The sequence below is a fragment of the Malaclemys terrapin genome, chromosome 5, assembly GCF_027887155.1.
Source record: "Malaclemys terrapin pileata isolate rMalTer1 chromosome 5, rMalTer1.hap1, whole genome shotgun sequence".
NCBI classification, from domain to species: Eukaryota; Metazoa; Chordata; order Testudines; family Emydidae; genus Malaclemys; species Malaclemys terrapin.
This window is the reverse complement of record NC_071509.1, coordinates 75,758,959-75,779,820: the sequence shown is the minus strand read 5'-3', so window position 1 is coordinate 75,779,820 and position 20,862 is coordinate 75,758,959. Positions and strand designations below refer to the sequence as shown.

The window sequence follows — 20,862 nt, the reverse complement described above, 5'->3', positions numbered from 1 at the left end:
TGAAAGTATTCATTATTGTTTACTATACCTCTAGCTTTCCCTTGCTTGTCTTTCCAAATGAAATTATCTTAAACATTTTAATCTTTCTATGGAAACCTTCTTTATACCTCTGACTTCTGTTTAGTGTCCTTCTGTGGTCTTGTGTATCAGCTTTGAGAATGAGTTGACTAAAATAGATTATATTGTTCAAAATAAGGCAGTATCTTAAAGTAGGCATTTTGTGTACTATTGAGTATTTTTTAATACTGCCTCTAAGCTCACTTTCTTTCATTTGGGCAGCAATCTAAGCAAATATCTTTTGAGATATTTGCGCTTCAGTAGACATTTTCTGTAAGGTCATAACTATTTAAGAATCCCTCAGCATGAACACTGAAATTCTTTCCAATGTGTATAACCTTTCACTTGCCTACCATTGAATCTTGGCTGCTGTCAAGTTACCCATTTACCTGGTTTTGTTCTATCTTATCAAAGATTTTCACAATCCTTACATTTCTTGACTAATCTGAATAATTTTGTCCTTGGTAAATCTTACCACTTCATAAATCACAATCTTCTCTAAGTAGATGTCAAATATGCTTAACATCGATCCTAGTGTTGATCACTGGGACACCAATCTACTAACTCTTACACACCAGCTGTATGTCTTCACTGAAAATGCTACAGCAGCACAGCTGCAGCAGTGGTTCGGGGTATACCCTACCTACACTGAAGGGGGAGGGGGTTCTTAATTCACATCCTTAAGAGGCGGTAGCTAGGTTGATGGAAGAATTTTTCTGTTGACCTACCACTATTTACGCTGGGGGTTAGGATGGCATAACTACATCTCTCAGGGGTCTGGATTTTGTGGATCTGCTATGCAGATGTAAGTTCCCCCCAAAATTGAAAATTGTCCATTTAGTCCCTATCTTTAGGCCTCATAATAATCTGTTTTTATCATGATGGAACTTCTTACTCATGCTTCCCAAACTGCTTTAATAGCTGATAAACAAGGACTTCCAAAAGCATTCTAATTCGAAAATGGTTAATATTACAAAATCTAGACTGGTTTCTTATATTGCATATGTACCAAACTATGTTACCGCCAGAGCCCCTTGGTAGACTCTGATTCTGCAGCTGAATAGCTTGTCACAGAATTGCTTCAGTGTATCCTTTCATTATTTAAAAAAAAAAAAAAAAAGTTTCTAGTCTTTGTGATTATGGTGCGGACTTCCAAAAGATAAGCTGAAAATAACCAATGTACTGATGTCTGTACACATCCTGAAATAATAGTTCTACAAGGGGTAAACTGCCCCAGTGGTCTCACTACTTGTAGGTAGTTAATTCTCAAACCTAAAGATTGACAGATTTTGACTATTTCATTGCTGAGAAGCAGATACATTCAGCTACTGTACGTATTCCACATACCAAACCATCTCTCAGGTCCCCAAAACCCCAGTTGTCTCCTATTAAACTGCCAAAAAATCCACCTTATCCCTTACTCCTTGTGGCAACTAGCACAATGTAGGTGTTAAATTATGTGTTAATGCAAAATCTGCAGCATGTTGAAAACAAATGTAATGGCAGTGTAAAAGTGAATATTTAAAATGTAATGAAATGGGATACAGTTCTGATTGTATTACTTCTTTCATGTTTAATTTACTACAAACTTCCATTTTAATTGTCCTGAGCAGGCAGAATTCTAGTCTGTTGCGCTGCTGTGGAAACCCACAGGCCTTGCTGAAGAACTTAAGTTCAGCTTGCCCCTGTGTACATGGGGCCTATATGTAAAGCTTCAATGACTCTTTTTCTTGGTACCAAAGTGTAAGGCCCACTGTTCTGTAACTCCCAGGATAAGCGTTAGCAGCTCTTAACAAAAAATGGGTACGATGTGGGAGGGCCCTTTGTTAGCGGCTTGCTCTTGTTAATAACAAATTTACATGAATTCTCCAGCTCCTTCTGAGCACTGAGTATCCTCTGGGCATGGTGATTAATTTAAATGATTTATTGATAAATCCAATTGATGAAGTAACAGCCATATCCTGGGCTAAAATCTGAAGCTGAGAGAATTTATGAGCACGGAATATAGCTATTGAACTCTCTGAAGTTGTCCTACGCAAGTGTATTCTATCTTCACACCTTCTTGTAATTCCCTCTGCCCTGGTATGCATTGGCCCTTAGAACTCCACATCCCCATACCTAAAACAAACATGGCTGTCTTTTTTTCTGTCTACTGTCTGCTGCATTCTGTTGTCTTGGAGCCAAAATATTGCTCTAGGCCAGGGAGAGACTGGAGTTTGCCATTGGTGGCAGCAGTAGGTAGAGTATGCAATTGATCACCCCCAGCCTATCAGAAATGCTGAGAATAGCCAGATTTTTAACTTAGATCTTGAGAGATTTGACTATGAAGAGTAATGGTAAATTGCAATGGATCTTACTGGACAGAGGTATCTAGTGAGTGTGTTACAAAGATCTGCATGAGGCCAGGTTTTAAATTAAAAAGTTAATAAAGAATTTCTCTCGGAAAGAAGAGGGAGGAAACAGTGTACTGTAAACACTCAGGAGAGAAATACAAATGGATCTAGAAAAGTTACAAGGTGGGTGAGGTAATATCTTTTATTGGACCAACTTCTGTTAGTGAAAGAAACAAGCTTTTTGAGCTACACAGAGATCTTCAGATGTGGGAAAGGTAATCAGAGTGTCACAGCTAAATACCAGGTGGAACAGATTAAGCATAAGAAATTAACACATTGCAAGAGACCATTCAAGATGAAGTGACAATTAACACTTCTGCAGTCACAGGACAAAGGAGGGTTAGTAGGTTACAAATTATTGTAATGAGCCATGAAACCAGTGTGTCTATTGAGGCCATGTCTACACTAGCACTTATGTCAGCAAAACTTTTGTTACCAGGGGGATGAAAAAATACCAAGGGCTGCCAGGCTCTAGCTCTTAGTGTCCCACAATGCCTAACTTCAGTCAGTGGAAGTGCTCCTGGTGAGCATGCATGCACCACTGACAGAAGGAGCAAGTGTGGACGTGAATCACCATTTTAATTACTGTGGTGACTGTACGTCAACTTAACTTAAGTCAACTTAATTTTCTAGTGTAGACAAGCCCTAAGTCTCTAGCAAAGTTATGAATTTAAGTTCCCAGGTTTGTCATTTGAAGGTGTTGTGCAGGTTTCCTTTGAGGTCAAGTACTGAGAGGTAGATATTGAGTGATCGTTTTTTAAAGAGTTTGCCCATGGGTGACAGGATGTTTTTGTTATTTATTGTTTTTCAGTCTGAGTTCTATCGAGAAAATAGTAATTGCCTGACTTCACCCAAGTCCTTGTTGGGGCATTTAATGCACTGGATGAGGTACTCTATATATTGTGGTAGGCATTAATAGGATGTATGGATCTTAGAAGGTGTTGGGGGTATTGATCCACTTAGCAGTGGAGATATGTCTACAGGCTTTGTATCTGTCATAGCAGGATCTGCTGTCATTTGATTTGGTGTGTCCTGGTCTGTGGGGAGCTTGCTTCTGATTGTGAGCTTAGAGAGATTGGGTGCGGTGGGGGGTTGTTTGAGCCCGTAAGAGGGGATTTAGGAAAGATTTCTTTCAGGATGTGGTCCCCATAAAGTATGGATTGCAGTTGTTTGGTGATGGCCCACACAGATTCCAGTGTGGAGTGGTAAGTGATAATTAGGGGTGTGTAGTTGGTGGGTTTTTTCCTTTATTGAAGCAGATTTTCTTGGAATATTTGGATGGCCATTTCCATCATGCAATTTACTTCTCTGATGGAGTGTCCTTGTTTGGTGAAGGCAGTTTTAAGTGTGTATCGTGGACTTTCTTCTTGGAGCATATTCTGTGGTGTGTGAGTGGATAACAGATTTCTTGTTGTGTTTGGGGTGGGTACTAGAAATGAAAGTAAGTGTGGTGATCCGTGAGTTTCTTGTATATAGTTGTCTGTAGGGTTTCCTTGTTGAAGCTGATTGTGGTGTCCAGGGAGGTTGATGCTTATGGGGGAGTGTTCTAGAGAGTTTAATGGATTCATGGTGGTTCTTTTAGGAGAAATTGTGGGATACACACTTCACCCACTTAAAACTGCCTTCACTGAACAAGGACACTCCATTGGAGAAGTAGATTGCATCGTGAAATGGTCCATCCAAATATCCTGGGAGAATCTGCTTGAATACAGGAAAAAAATCCACCGACCGCACACTCCTAGTTCTCAGCTACCACACCACACTGCAATCCAGACGGGATATCCTCAAACAATTACAAGCCATACTAGATGGGGCCTGCACACTGAAATTAATCTTTCCCAACCCCCCGCTTCCACCTTGTCTTTCTCATGTCCTGGGACCAATGTAGCTGCAACAACACTACCAACTAAAGAAGTTGGAAATTCAGGCATGCTATGTTTCATCCTAGAAAAACTTAAGCTGTTTTTCTTGGTTCAGAGATTTTTGATGATGAAGATATACTTGAAAAGTAGTAATAACAAAGAAGACTTTATGGTGATTTTGAATACTAAACAAGGCATGAACTTGCAAAGTAATACAACAAAGAAAGCCACTCTGAAGTTTGGGCTTATCACTGACTGGGAAGCTCATAGCCCTGATCTACATGGGAGTGAATCTTAACCTTTTAGTATTTGTCCATATTGATACATGGCATGGAAAGAGGATTCCTCCAGAGTATATAGCGTCGAACTCTGACAGGCTGATATAAGTTGTTCTATATTTGGCATTTGCTTTTATCCAAGCAAGAAAGCAGAATTAATTAGTTTGCGCCTAGGTAGCTGCATGAACCCAAGCACCAGCTGTAAGTATACAGCTGTGTGTTTTTTGAAACTGAGTCAAAAATTTTGTTTTTATCAATATTGTTTTTGTTGGGGAAAAAGTCATGTTTACTATAAGGTAAATGTTATGTGCTTTTCTATTATGGTTTTTCTTATGTAAAACTACTCTTCCTTTGATATTTTTTTTTTTCTTCAAACAGTCAAAACTTGTTGTGTGATGTGACGATAGTAGCTGAAGACATGGAAATTGCAGCTCATAGAGTCGTACTAGCTGCTTGCAGCCCTTACTTCCATGCCATGTTTACAGGTACTAAATATTTTTAACACTTGTTACTTTTAACTATCATCAGACTATGCTGAAGTGCACAGGCAAAAAAGTTTTGTTTTGCTATGCTTTATTTATATAGTAATAAGACATTACAATTATAGGAACCTTATATATTTTGTTAGTTTGTTCTAACTTTGAAGGTCACTGTCGACTTGAAATCCAGTGTCTTTGTATAAAGGGAGTTAAAAGTAGGTTTGGGTGATTCTCTTTCTTCCAAGTCCTCCTGACAATGCTTAGTATTTGTCTATCTTGTTTTATTTATTTTATTTTTCTCTTCCTTTTTCTTTGTGAAAGATGCACACAAACAGGGGAAACAGTAGAAAATGACTATGTAAATTGCTGTCACATGTTCAAAGTAAAGGAGAAAGAGATTCTCTAACCTTTTCAGTAGTAATAATCCTATGTAACAGTAGGTTAAATCACTTTTTTCTGGACTTTAAGTAGATGATGTCCCTTTTAACATCTCTTCTTTTCCCTAAGTAAATTCCTCAGTTCTATAATGTTGTAAGCTGTTAGACATGAATGCTTTCAGTGGCTTTGGCAGCTGCAGTGCGTATTTTGGTATTCTTTGGATAATTGAGTGACAGAGATGCTGTGCATTGTTGGCATAACTTTTCTGTGCAGGCTGGATTTTGCCTCTTCTCACTCCATGCTAATAAATTGCAGTTATGTTGTTACAGCAGGCATGTTAGAGGGTTTGTAGGTCTAAAGTAGGTTTAGATCCTTAATGTCTCCCAGTGGATTTTGAATGTTGAGGATTTACTTCTTCACTAGTAGTAAATTACTTTGAAACCCTCTCATGGAAGATGCTGTCAAAATGAAAATTATTATTAAATGTGTATTTGATAATTTTATTTTAAAATTGCTTGGCTATTTCCTCCCACCCTGTGGTATACTCTGGTCCTTAATGTTTCCTTATTTTTTTCTTGAGGACATGGGACATCAGAAATAATCACTGTGATATGCATTTTACAACTTCAGTTACATTACTGATATGGGGCATGCAGGTAAAGAGTAAACATAAAATGTTGACAACTAAGTTTCAAATTAGGATCAGAAGTTCTAGTGGTATATACAACTGTGTATTGGGAAACAGGGATCACTTTACTGAGATTAAACTGTAAATTTAGGATAGACTTGATTTGTTTATGATATGGAATTGACTGAAATCTGTTAACATTTTCTTTCTGCTAGGACTGACTCGTCTTCCATTCTGTGCTTTCTTCTCTCCTTCACCCCACGTTTTTGGCTGAATATCCATGTAGTGCAGCATAGAAATGACATTTAAATAATTCTCCAATTATTAATTCTTAAGTGTTCAGTTGTGGTTGATACACAGATTACCAGTGAAAACATCGAGGTGTCCTTGTGGCACTTTAGAGACCAACAAATTTATTTGGGCATAAGCTTTTGTGGGCTAAAACCCACTTCATCAGATGCATGGAGTGGAACACTCGGTAGGGAGGTATAAATACACAGCATATGAAAAGATGGGAGTTGCCTTACCAAGTGGGGGGTCAGTGCTAACGAGCCAGTTCAGTTTAAGTTGGAAGTAGGCAATTCTGAACAGTTGACAAGGAGTGGAAATCACTTTTGTAGTGTTAATGAGGCCAATATAAACAAGGTGGCCCATTTTAAACAGTTGACAAAGTGTGAGTATTTAGCAAAGGGAAATTATTTTTTGTAAAAACTATGAGGAGTACTTGTGGCACCTTAGACTAACAAATTGATTTAGTTTTTGTAGTGACCCTCTACTCCCAGTTTCTATTCAGGCCTAATTTGATGGTATCCAATTTGCAAATTAATTCCAGTTCTGCAGTTTCTCATTGGAGTCTGTTTTTGACGTTTTTTTGTTGAAGAACTGCCACTTTTAAATCTGTTGTTGAGAGACCAGGGAGATTGAAGTGTTCGCTTACTAGTTTTTGAATGTTATAATTCCTGATGTCAGGTTTGTGTCCATTTATTCTTTTGTGTAGAGACTGTCCGGTTTGGCCAATGTACATTGCAGAGGGGCATTGCTGACACATGATGGCATATATCACATTGGTAGATGTGCAGGTGAACGAGCCCCTGATGGTGTGGCTGATGTGGTTAGGTCCTATGATGGTGTCCCTTGAATAGATATGCGGACAGAGTTGGCACTGTGGTTTGTAGCAGGGTTTGGTGCCTGGGTTAGTGTTTTTGTTGTGTGGTGTGTAGTTGCTGGTGAGTATTTGCTTCAGGTTGGGGGGCTGTCTGTAAGCAAGGGCTGGCCTGAGTCTCCCAACGTCTGTAGGAGTGAGGGATCGTCCTTCAGGATAAGTTGTAGATCCTTGATGATGCGCTGGAGAGATTTTAGTTGGGGGCTGTAGGTGACAGGTAGTGGCGTTCTGTTACTTTCTTTGTTGGGCCTGTCTTGAGGTAGGTGACTTCTGGGTACCCTTCTGGCTCTGATTACCAGTAAGCATTGATATTTTTATCAGATTAAAAAAAATCATCCTAGTTTTCTGTTCAACTCAAACGAAAGCAACTTTTTCTATTATGCTTTTTTCCATCTCGTTGATAATGCAGAAATGCAAGCCTATTAAGTTAGCTGTATTTTAAATGCTGAGTAGTATTATGTCACACATTCAAAATATCTCTATGTAAACAGACTAACCATTTATTCAGTGAATCGGTGTGGTGGGAGTTTTAAACCCAACACCCAGTGTTGCTTCAAGGATTGGCAGACTGTGTGCTACAGGTACAAATGCTTCCTTCCAATAAGAACCAACCACACTGCCTATGCTATGTGGCCATTCTCCACTGACAGAGTCCTAAATTTAATCTTTAATTCCTATTTATGTTACACTTCTAATAACCCACATTTCTACCTGTTGACCTGCAAGTTTCACTCACTTAACTGGTTACAACCAAAGGGAAAAATGGAGGCATTTTCTCCATCCAGAGTTATAATTGTAAATGCTAACATTTTGAAAGATATTAAACCTCACACTTTAGGGTTTACATCAATCTCTAACTACTAGGGATTGTGAGGAGATATAATGTGGAGGGACAGATTATCCCACTTTTCATAACGTGAGGTTGCATGCACCATCCTCTCAAACATCTGGCACTGGCCACAATCAGCGACACAATACTGGGCTAGATGGACCACAGGTCTGATTCAGTTTGGCATTTCCTGTGTTTCCTGTAGATCAGCGGTTCTCAACCATTTTCTTTCTGAGCTACCCCTCCATATGCTATATAAACTCCATGGCCCACCTGTGCCACAGCAACTGTTTTTCTGCATATAAAAGCCAGGGCTGCCGTTAGGGGGTACCAAATAGGGCAATTGCCCAGGGCCATTCGCCACAGGGGGCCCTGCAAAGCTTAGTTGCTCAGGATTCAGCTTCAGCCCTGGGTGGCAGGGCTCAGAGCCCCTGAGCTTCAGCACCATGCGGTGGGGCTTCGGCTTTCTGCCCTGAGCCCCAGCAAGTCTAATGCTGGCCCTGCTTGGTGGCCCTCCTGAAACCTGCTCATGGCCACCTAGGGGGCCCTGGACCTCTGGTTGAAACCACTGCTCTAGAGCCTAAATTCTGACAGAGGAACTCAAGAGAAGAGGCAGGAGTGGAGAAGCGTTGTCCTTCCTAGCCCTGGTCTGTTCCCCCCATCCAAAGATAGAACCTAATGAGTTGCAGAAGCAAGGAGCCCTGATAAAGAGACTGTCAGATTCTATGGTGATAGGAGCCACATAAGTACGTTAGATAGTCTTTTAGTAACTTCAGATAATGTGGGTTACTCTACCTTTAGGCTGTGTGTGGCCGCTCTTTATCGCTGGAAGAGAGTTCTTCCAGCGACAAAATTAAAACCATCCCCAACAAGGGACAGTAGCTTCATTGACAGTAGTGCAGCTCCCGGTGACTAAATTAATCAGACTACAAAATTGTATTGCAGGTGAAATGAGTGAGAGTCGAGCAAAGAGAGTTCGAATAAAGGAAGTAGATGGCTGGACGCTGAGAATGCTTATTGATTATGTTTACACTGCTGAAATTCAGGTTACAGAAGAAAATGTACAGGTAAGAGAGTAAGAACTTCTCCTAATTGTGGTGTTTCTGTGGTGTCTGACATTTTTTGCTCTTCCAAAATAAGGTGATTTTTTTCTTATACTTGCAAAGATAATAGGATTTACTGCTAGAATCTTAACCTTAAGAGAGAGAAAAATATTAGAAAGAAATTGTGTGATCACAGAATTCTCCTTTTTTCTTAAGTGCAAAATCAGGCTCCCCAAGACATTGATTACCTACATTCAAATCCTCAGTACTGCATGTGCTGCAAAGAAAACACCAGTCACTAGTTTGTAGTTTCTCATGAATGATAGATTGACAGTAATCTTGCTGTCTACTAGAGAAAGTATCAGCAAGCCCTTAAATAAATAAACAAAGGGATTTTGTACTAAAATCATGTAACTTTGCTAGTGAAAGTCAAGTGTGTGTGTGTGTGTGTGTGTTCGTTCTGAAATGTGGCTGTTCCCTGCTTGAGAAAAGTCCCATTACTGCAAAGTGAAGACCTCTATTCACAGTATAGCTACACCAGCTATAAGAGCCTCTGCACTACTAATTTGCTTCTATGCTGATGTAGAAAAATTCCCCACCTTTGTGATGGAAGGGTAGTTCATGCTCCCAAGGCTAGTAATCACACATCCTGTACTCTGGGCCTAATCCAAAGATCACTGAAGTCAATGGAAAGACTTCAGTGGGCTTTGAAGCATATCATTAGTGCAGTAAACGTGATATCCCCCACACTCATCAGTTTGCTGCTAGTGTTCTACCTGCAAGGCTACCTTGGAGTTTTCATTCTGATAGTGCTAGTTTGCACTGAGTTTTTGTCTTAAAACAAACAAAAATAAACCTCCCCCTTTAAATTAAAGTTTAGTTTATTGAACATTTCCTTTACGTTAGTCCACTAAGTCACCTACTACCACTTGGTCCAAGCTCCTAAGTTCTCACTTTGTCAGTGACCTACTAAGTCTGGCTTTTTTTTTCAGCTCAAGGATGGACTCTTGCTAGTTAGCTCTATATTTATATCAATCAGTATTTAGCTCAAGGACTTTGCCCATCCCACTCACTCAATCAGCTGATCTTACCTATGACTCATTCATGGCAGACACACTTCAAAGAGATTAGAAATGTCGCAATGAAAGAGTCTAATCAACAATGAAAAATAGATAAAAATTTTAGTTTTTATCCCTCCCACTATAATATTTTCTTACTATATATCATCAGATTCAGCCCTTCCCTCTTCTTTGCTTCTGCTGCTTTAAGATCTGAAGTAGCTATTCTGGAGAGTTAATGCTGGTTGTTTGATAAGAGGTGCTGTTTGGTAAGCTGTATTTAGGTCTCCAGTTGCTCTTGTTACCCTCTGCCTTTGTTTCTCCACTCCCCCTTTTTCTTGCTCTGAGCATTAGATCACTAGCCATTCACACACAGTAAACCCAGAGGGGAAAAAATTGTGCGTTGTTATATGCACCACATACTTGCGCTTCAGTCTTTCAGCCAGAAATGAACAGTTTACTGCTAGGCATTGGACTGAGATTATCAGCTCTTTCTTGGCCACAGAATAGCCATCAGTTGGAGTCACTACTGGTCTTAGCCAGTTTGAATCAGTGACCTGGAAGTGATAGGCTTCATATTGCATTTTACAAATCAAAATAAATGTTCCATTACCAGCCCCTATAGCAATCTAGGCCACGCGTGTTCCCATTCTGAAACGGTAACTTCACATCTTACTAACTACACCTCTACCCCGATATAACGTGACCCGATATAACACAAATTCGGATATAAGGTGGTAAAGCAGCGCTCTGGGGGGGAGAGGGGGCGGGGCTGCGCGCTCCGGCGGATCAAAGCAAGTTTGATATAACGCGGTTTCACCTATAATGCGGTACGATTTTTATGGCTCCTGAGAACAGCGTTATATCGGGGTAGAGGTGTAGTTCTCTTTGGATATTGTTGGCTTGTGGTATTACTGTCTGAGGGCTTTGTCAGCCATATAATAAATCTTTGATGATGCTGTGCTGTATCCTGCCAAACTAGCAATGGTACAGATCTCTTAATGTTGTTGTGGAGAGCTCTTGCACTATCAAAAATGACAGAGGTTTCATTAATACTCTTCTCACGTGTTCATGGCAGCTCCTTTTTGCCCATTCAGAAAGTTTGATTCCTCGGGCAAAACTTCTCCATATATACCTTGATGACTACTTGTGCAGGGGACTGGACTTGATGACTTCTCAAGATCCCTTCCAACCCTGTGTTTCTATATCTTTCTAACCTTCAGTACATAACATTAGGATGGATGGCCAAACTTCAATTAAAAATGAAGTTCTTCTTGTAAGGGCTTTTGTTTAGAGTTTTCTTTCTGACTCTGCAAGCAGCCTTGTGTGTTTTGGATGCTAGTTCTGTCTGAGAGGACATATTTTAGTATGATGTTGACAGTGTTGGCTTCCTTTTGTGTTTATGGGCATGAGAAGTAAAATTTCTGTATTCTAGTAGTAGTATGAGGGATGTTAAAGGCCAGATATCCACAGGTTTAATGCTTCTGAGTCTGATGCAGCTTTCATTTTCACAGCTCCAGATTACCTGGCTGTTTGAAGATGAATCTAATGATGTTGGGGTTGGTAATTTATATAATGTGACCTGGTGAGTGATCTTACCGTTTGTAGTTACTTTGTATATTGAAAAGACAGTCTAGCTTTGATTCGGACTAGATTTACTGAAATAAGAGTTGCACTTTTGAATGTCATCACATGCATTCGTGTCATGGAATTGGCTATAAATGGAAATATATTTCTCTGTGACCCTCATGTTTATTTTAGCTAAAATCTATTTTATTTGTATTCTGCTAATACTCACATTAAGTGCTGTCCAAATACACCATGGGCAGTTCCTGCCCCAGAGATTTAAAAGTTAAGATGAAAAAAGGCTACCCTGAATCTTTTGGAAGGATAATCCAGTGGTTAGATCCCTAACCTAGGCAGTGGGAGATATGGTATTCAATTCCTACTCTGTTGCAGACATCTATGTGACCTTGGGACAGACTTAGTCATTCTGTGCCTCAATTCCCCACCTATAAAATGGGGCAAATAGCACAGAGGTCTTGTGAGGGTAAACACCTTGATGATTGTGAGATGTTCATGTTCAGGTATTGTAAAATACCTAAGATATAATATAATAGATCCTGTTATACTGTGTTTGTAGACTGATTTACTGAACACCTGAGAGGCTCCCACTTACAGGTAGCTTCTTATGATATTTACATGTAATACATTTAATAGGACTGGAAGTGCTATGGTCAGTATATTCAGATCACGTTAGGAAACTTACTCTACTAAATCAGCAAATCTATTAAATGAACAAATATTCAAAAAGTGTGTGGTTTTGCAGTTTCCATGGAGAATAGCTATACACAACTGCACTAATGTGGCTATGCTATGCACATGTGCAAATAATTATAGATTAATACCTAATAGTGGAAGGACCATTCTATATATACTATTGTTATGCTAACTGTCCTCTCAGTCCATCTGTTAACAGGAAAATGAGTTTGAGCTTCTTCCTTGATTCGCTTTGGCAAGTAGAAAAAAGTTGAAATAGCCATGATTTGCCATTAGCTGTTACATGAACATGATGTATTTTCCATTTGAAACAAACGTACTGAGTTTGACTTGTTTTTGCAAATAGGTACAAAATACTACAATGGAGTCATTGTAGTGTAGTGGTCTTTTGGGCCTGGCTAAATGGTGTGAGCTGGTATTAAGTCACTATTAAATTAGTTTTAACTAGCTATTCATATATTGTGCTAAGCTGCCTTGTTTACTTTGACTTAGAGATGGTCATGAGCAGGAGATCCCTTTATTAAAAGTTCTGTGTAAGAATTACTTGTGTTTTAGGCTTTGTTAAAGAGCATTTTTTTTAGAAAAATCTTTCTTTTGTGAGAACATGTTCCTTCAAAGGTCAGACTTAGCAATCAAGTGAACCAAAAAAGGATCAGTTTATTTTCCTGTAATGTGTGGAAACCGAACACCTGTAGGCTTGGATTGGTGGTGGATTGAAGGAACTAGTAAAAGAGGTACATTTTGTACACTTGTTCATAGACTGTTTCCTGCATGCAAATCTGAGACTTCATTGGCCTTCCAAAATTTCCTCTGGTAAACTCAGGGAATGTCTACACTTACTGGTAGATTGGCACTGCTGCAATCAATGCGGCGATTGTTGATTTAGCACAGGGGTGGCCAACCTGAGCCTGAGAGGGAGCCAGAATTTACCAATGTACATTGCCAAAGAGCCACAGTAATACGTCAGCAGCCCCCCATCAGCTCCTCCACCTGCTCCCAGTGCCTCCCACCCACCGGCAGCCCCGCGAATCAACTTCCCCCTCCCTCCCTCCCTCCCTGCACTTCCCAATCAGCTATTTTGTGGCATGCAGGAGGTTCTGGGGAGTTGGGGGGAAGGAGGAGGAGTGAGGGTAGGGGGTCGGAAGGGGTGAGTGGGGGCAGGCCCTGTGGCAGAGCCTGGTGAGCACCCCCCCAGCACATTGGAAAGTTGGCACCTGTAGCGCCAGCCCCAAAGTCGGTGCCTATACAAGGAGCCGCATATTAACTTCTGAAGAGCAGCATGTGGCTCTGGAGCCACAGGTTGGCCACCCCTGATTTAGCAGGTCTGGTGAAGACACACTAAATTGATAGGAGAGCACTCTCCACCTCCCGAAGAAGCGTAAGGGAAATCAACGGGAGATGCTCTCCCATTGACACAGCGTAGTGTAGCCACCGCAGTAAATGGATCTAACTATGTCAACTTCAGTTATGTTATTCACGTAACTGAAGTTGCGTAACTTAGATCGATTTACTGCACTAGTGTAGACCAATCCTCAGATAGTAAGTTAAAGGTAAAAGATGGTTCTTGCTTAGGTTTTTCTTAGTCCCTTATTTTAACATCAGTGGTAGATCTTATTTAAAGTTAAAATGTTATTTGACAAATTCAAGAGTGAAACAGAAAGAAGAAATGAATCATGAAATGATAGTACATGATTCTAAGAAATTGTAGGAGGGAAAACTGCACAGAGAAAATAATGGATTTCAAAAAGGCAGACTTGAGCAAACTCAGGAAATAGGTAGGTAAGATCCTAAGGGGGGAGCAAGTTTAAGGGGATAAATATAACAAACACTGCAAACATGTAGGGACGGAATTAGAAAGACCAAGGCACAAAATGCGACTAAACTATCTAGAGACAAAAAGGGTAACAAGAAAACATTCTACAAATACACCTCTACCCCGATATAACACGAATTTGGATATAACGCAGTAAAGCAGCGCTCCGGGTGGGCAGGACTGCGCACTCCGGCAGATCAAAGCAAGTTCGATATAACACGGTTTCACCTATAACACGGTATGATTTTTTGGCTCCCGAGGACAGCTTTATATCAGGGTAGAGATGTACATTAGAGGCAAGAGGAAGACCAAGAACATGGTAGGCCCATTACTTAATGAGAGGAGAAAAACAATAACAGAAAATGTGGAAAAGGCAGAAGTTTTTTTTTGTTTCTGTTTGCTACTAACCTTTTTGGTGAAATCGGACATCTAACATAGTGAACACAAGTGAAAAGGAGGTAGGATCAGAGGCTACAATATGGAAAGAACAAGTTAAAAATTACTTAAACAAGTTCATAGAATCATAGAATATCAGGGTTGGAAGGGACCTCAGGAGGTCATCTAGTCCAATCCCCTGCTCAAAGCAGGACCAATTCCCAACTAAATCATACCAGCCAGGGTTTTGTCAAGCCTGACCTTAAAAACCTCTAAGGAAGAGGTTTCCACCACCTCCTTAGGTAACCTATTCCGTGTTTCACCACCCTCCTAGTGAAAAAGTTTTTCCTAGTATCCAACCGAAACCTCCCCTACCTCAACTTGAGACCATTGCTTCTTGTTCTGTCATCTGGTACCACTGAGAACAGTCTAGATCCATCATCTTTGGAACCCCCTTTCAGGTAGTTGAAAGCAGCTATCAAATCCCCCCTCATTCTTCTCTTCTGCAGACTAAACAATCCCAGTTCCCTCAGCCGCTCCTCATAAGTCATGTTCCAGCCCCCTAATAATTTTGTTGCCCTCCACTGGACTCTTTCCAATTTCTCCACATTCTTCTTGTAGTGTGGGGCCCAAAACTGGACATAGTACCCCAGATGAGGCCTCACCAATGTCGAATAGAGGGGAATGATCACGTCCTTCGATCTGCTGGCAATGCCCCTACTTATACAGCCCAAAATGCCATTAGCCTTCTTGGCAACAAGGGCACACTGTTGACTCATATCCAGCTTATCATCCACTGTAACCCCTAGGTCCTTTTCTGCAGAACTCCTGCCTAGCCATTTGGTCCCTAGTCTGTAGCAGTGCAAGTTAGATGTCTTCAAGTCGCCAGGGCCTTTTGAAATACATTCTAGAATACTCAAGGAGCTGACTGAGGAGCTATCTGAGCCATTAGTAGGGCTGTCAATTAATTGCAGTTTTAATCACACTGTTAATAGAATACCAGTTAGAAATTTATTCAATATTTTCAGTGTTTTCCTTCATTTTCATATATATTGTATTCTGTGTTGTAATTGAAATCAAAGTGTACATTATTTTTTATTACAAATATTTGCACTGTAAACATGATAAACAAAAGAAATAGTATTTTTCAATTCACCTCATACAAGTACTGTAGTGCAATCTTGTCATAAAAGTGCAACTTACAAATGTAAAACTTTAGAACCTACATGTTCACTCAGTCCTACTTCTTGTTCAGCCAATCGCTAAGACAAACAAGTTTTACATTTATAGGAGATAATGCTGCCCTCTTCTTATTTACAGTCTCACCAGAAAGTGAGAACAGGCATTTGCATGGCACTTTTGCAGCCGGCATTGCAAGGTATTTACGTGCCAGATATGCTAAACATTCGTATGCCCCTTCATGCTTCGGCCACCATTCCAGAGGACATGCCTCCATGCTGATGATGCTCGTTTTAAAAAAAATAATGCGTTAATTAAATTTGTGACTGAACTCCTTGGGAGAGAATTGTATGTCCCCTGCTCTGTTTTACCTGCATTCTGCCATATATTTCATGTTATAGCAGTCTCAGATGATGACTCAGCAAATGTTGTTCATTTTAAGAACACCTTCACTGCAGTTCTGACAAAACACAGAGAAGGTACCAATGTGAGATTTCTAAAGATAGCTACAACACTTGACCCAAGGTTTAAGAATCTGAAGTGCCTTTCAAAATCTCAGGTAACTACAGACCAGTTAGTTTAACTTCTGTGCCAGGGAAGATAATGGAGCAAGTAATTAAGGAAATCATCTGCCAACACTTGGAAGGTGGTAAGGTGATAGGGAATAGCCAGCATGGATTTGTGAAGAACAAATCATGTCAAACCAATCTGATAGCTTTCTTTGATAGGATAACGAGCCTTGTGGATAAGGGTGAAGCGGTGGATGTGGTATACCTAGACTTTAGTAAGGCATTTGATACGGTCTCGCATGATATTCTTATCGATAAACTAGGCAAATACAAATTAGATGGGGCTACTATAAGGTGGGTGCATAACTGGCTGGATAATCGTACTCAGAGAGTTGTTATTAATGGTTCCCAATCCTGCTGGAAAGGCGTAACGAGTGGGGTATCGCAGGGGTCTGTTTTGGGACCGGCTCTGTTCAATATCTTCATCAACGACTTAGATATTGGCATAGAAAGTACGCTTATTAAGTTTGCGGATGATACCAAACTGGGAGGGATTGCAACTACTTTGGAGGACAGGGTCATAATTCAAAATGATCTGGACAAATTGGAGAAATGGTCTGAGTTAAACAGGATGAAGTTTAACAAAGACAAATGCAAAGTGCTCCACTTAGGAAGGAAAAATCAATTTCACACATACAGAATGGGAAAAGACCGTCTAGGAAGGAGTACGGCAGAAAGGGATCTAGGGGTTATAGTGGACCACAAGCTAAATATGAGTCAACAGTGTGATGCTGTTGCAAAAAAAGCAAACATGATTCTGGGATGCATTAACAGGTGTGTTGTGAGCAAGACACGAGAAGTCATTCTTCCGCTCTACTCTGCTCTGGTTAGGCCTCAGCTGGAGTATTGTGTCCAGTTCTGGGCGCCGCATTTTAAAAAAGATGTGGAGAAACTGGAAAGGGTCCAAAGAAGAGCAACAAGAATGATTAAAGGTCTTGAGAACATGACCTATGAAGAAAGGCTGAAAGAATTGGGTTTGTTTAGTTTGGAAAAGAGAAGACTGAGAGGGGACATGATAGCAGTTTTCAGGTATATAAAAGGGTGTCATAAGGAGGAGGGAGAGAACTTGTTCACCTTAGCCTCTAAGGATAGAACCAGAAACAATGGGTTTAAACTGCAGCAAGGGAGGTCTAGATTGGACATGAGGAAAAAGTTCCTAACTGTCAGGGTGGTTAAACACTGGAACAAATTGCCTAGGGAGGTTGTGGAATCTCCGTCTCTGGAGATATTTAAGAGTAGGTTAGATAAATGTCTATTAGGGATGGTCTAGGCAGTATTTGGTCCTGCCATGCGGGCAGGGGACTGGACTCGATGACCTCTCGAGGTCCCTTCCAGTCCTAGAATATATGAATCTATGAATATCTTGAGACTCTGGCTACAGCAATGCCATGTGAACACCTGTTCTCACTTTCAAGTGAGGTTGTAAACAAGAAGTGGGCAGCATTTATCTCCTGCAAATGTAAACACACTTTTTTGTCTGAGCGATTGGCTGAACAAGAGGTAAGATTGAGTGGACTTGCAGGCTCTAAAATTTTACACTTTTTTTATTTTTGTATGCAGTATTTTTTGTACATAATTCTACATTTGTAAGTTCAACTTTCATGATAAAGAGATTGCAGCACTTGTATTAGGTGAATTGAAAAATACTATTTTTACAGTGCAAATAGTTGTAATAAAAAATAAATATAAAGTGAGCACTGTACACTTCGTATTCTGTGTTGTAATTGAAATGAATATATATTTGAAAATGTAGAAAACATCCAAAAAGATTTAAATAAATCTATTGTTTAACAGCACAATTAATCGCAATTAATTTTTTTTAAATCGCTTGACAGCCCTTGTCAACACTAACAAAAAAAGCAAACATCTTTCTGGGATGTATTAGCGGGAGCGTTATAAATAAGACACAATAAGCAATTCTTCTGCTCTGCTCTGTGCTGAGAAGGCCTCAGCTGGAGTATATGTTGGCCAGAGAGTACAAGAGCTGGTAGTCACAGGACAAAAATTGTGAGGAAGACCTAGGAAAAAGGTTGTTCAAGATGCTGAAGGATGATGTGAAGAAAATTGGTGTCAACTTAGAATATGCGCTTGACAAGAATGCTTAGAGAAAAACAGAAAGAGCCACTAGTACCAATTGATGGGACAAGGCAAAGAAGACAATTGTGTAAGCGGGAGAGACATAGAAAGAAATCAAGAACACAACTTTCATGGTGCTTAGAATGAGTCGCTCTTTTGTTGTGTATCTCCTAATAGCCGTCACTATGTATCAGGTTATTCTAGCACTTCTGTCATAACCAGCTTTTCCCCCCACATGTTCAACTTTCTGAATGTTCTTTTTTAATATCAGGAAATTAAATATCAAACTGTTAATGAAGTATTAAGGTTACGTGTTTTAAGACCGGGAAAACAAAAGTTAAATGTTCTAAAAGAAATTAACTTTCTCACATCCATCTTTTCAATTCCCAGATTATTAAATATGTACCTAAATACTTAGTGTGATGTGGGAGAGTTAGTTACTATAAGAAGCTTATGAGTAACTAACTCACCCACACTGTAGCATATGCATTTAGGTACATATTTAGTCAGGCCTGTACTTAATGGACTCTTGAGCACGGATGAATTGGGAAAGGAGCTCAGGGAGGTGGTCTTGGACACAGCCAGGGACTACTCCTAGGGTTTGTTTTCTTTCCCCAAAGCCTTATCTGCCACTTTTTAGGAAGGGGCTGTAGGATAAGTGGAATATGGACACACATACTCATACCAATTGGCAAACATGCTGTACTGCTTTATGAACAATTTGCAAGCAGCAGACACAATGCTAGAAGAAAGAACGAGGAGTACTTGTGGCACCTTAGAGACTAGCACATTTATTTGACCATAAGCTTTTGTGGGCTAAAACCCACTTCATCAGATGCATGCAGTGGAAAATACAGTAGAAAGATATATATATACACACAGAGGACATGAAAAAAATGGGTGTTGCCATACTAACTATAATGAGAGAAGAGAATATGCTAGAAGAGAGAATCGCAAATAGTTGAGTGATCACAAAGATGTATTCCTGTTTTGTGATCATTAGAAGATACTATAGGGTACAGCCTGCACAGATCACACAACTGAGACTTTGTAACTTTGTCATACATGAACGATAATTTCCATAAGGTGAACAAGCACATGTATACATAACAAGTACATCTTTGCCTTTTGCTTTGTAACTCTCGCCCCCCATCCTTCCATCCGCCTCAGAGTAGGATCCTGTCCTCTCTTGATTGCCTCAAGTACCAGGTTTGCTGTGTAACCATGACACCAAAACCTACTACGTGGACACTACACAACATTCCATCATCATCAACTTCATCAAGATAACCTCTAAGTGGAGCTGAATTATCTGTACTCTCCAAGGGACTGAACTTCCTGCCACCAGGGAACCTGATCCTATACTAATGTGGAGAACTAAAAACTCTTTTGCCAATTCTGCCTCAAATAATTATTTCACAATAGAGATGACAACACCACCCACTTCCCCACTTACAGTCATAAGAAAAAAGAATCATGTCACTGGATACCCCACAGCAGATGAAACCATGTACTTGATCTTATACTAACTGGTTAAGGAAAAATTGATTGTGAAATCTTTAACAAACATCACATCCATCACAATCTCTCCACTGCTGAGAGAACAGCTATACAGTCCCTGAAATCCAGCCACCAGATAGTGATCAAACCAGCAGACAAAGGGGGCACCATCAGTCCTTAACCATGATAACTACATCAGTGAAGCCAACCGACAACTGTCCGACACAACCTACTATAGAGAATTCAAAGAAGATCCCACACCACAATTCATCCAATGATTTCAAGATATCAGATCCTTCCCCAAACAACTCCAGAAGAATCTCTACTATGTTATTCCTCACGATCCTACCCCCGGGACCTTTTAAATGCTTCCCAAGCTACACCAACAAGGGAACCTAAGCAGACCCATCATATCTGGCCATAGCACTTAAGGAATATCAGGACTCGTAGAAACCATATTCAAACCACTCACCGCACACAGAGCCAGTTTCCTCCAGGACACAACTGACTTATTTTGGAAACTCTGCAACACTAACAATTTCCTTCAAAACACCATCAGTGCCATCATGGATATCGCCTCCCTATATACCAACATACCTCACAATGATAGAATCGCTGCCTGCCTCAAATATCTACAAGACAATGGACAACACTCAGGGATATCTACCCCAAACAAATTGCCAAACTCATCCATTTCATCCTCACCCATAACAATTTTACATTCCACAAACACTTTGTCCAAGCCATAGGAAGAGCCAGGGATGATAGAATGGCTCCCCAATACCTCAGCCTCTTCATGGGCCATGTTGAGGAAGAATTTTTGGAAAAATGTATATCAGGTAATTTGGTTCTGTGATGCATCAATTATATTTTTATCCTCTGGACAGAGGACCTAAACTGTCT

General features: G+C 40.2%; 1 protein-coding gene across 3 annotated transcripts in view; it reads left to right on the top strand.

Annotated features, from left to right (window-relative positions):
* The window catches only part of KLHL2 (kelch like family member 2), a 122,525-nt gene that overhangs the window by 14,272 nt on the left and 87,391 nt on the right, over positions 1-20,862 (top strand). For 2 of the 3 annotated variants that reach the window (XM_054029952.1, XM_054029951.1), the window contains exons 3-4: positions 4,969-5,075; positions 9,012-9,133. In XM_054029952.1, the coding sequence (XP_053885927.1) occupies positions 4,969-5,075; positions 9,012-9,133 (229 nt within the window). The remainder of the gene's footprint in view (positions 1-4,968; positions 5,076-9,011; positions 9,134-20,862) is intronic. The other variant, XM_054029954.1, reaches the window with a different exon arrangement.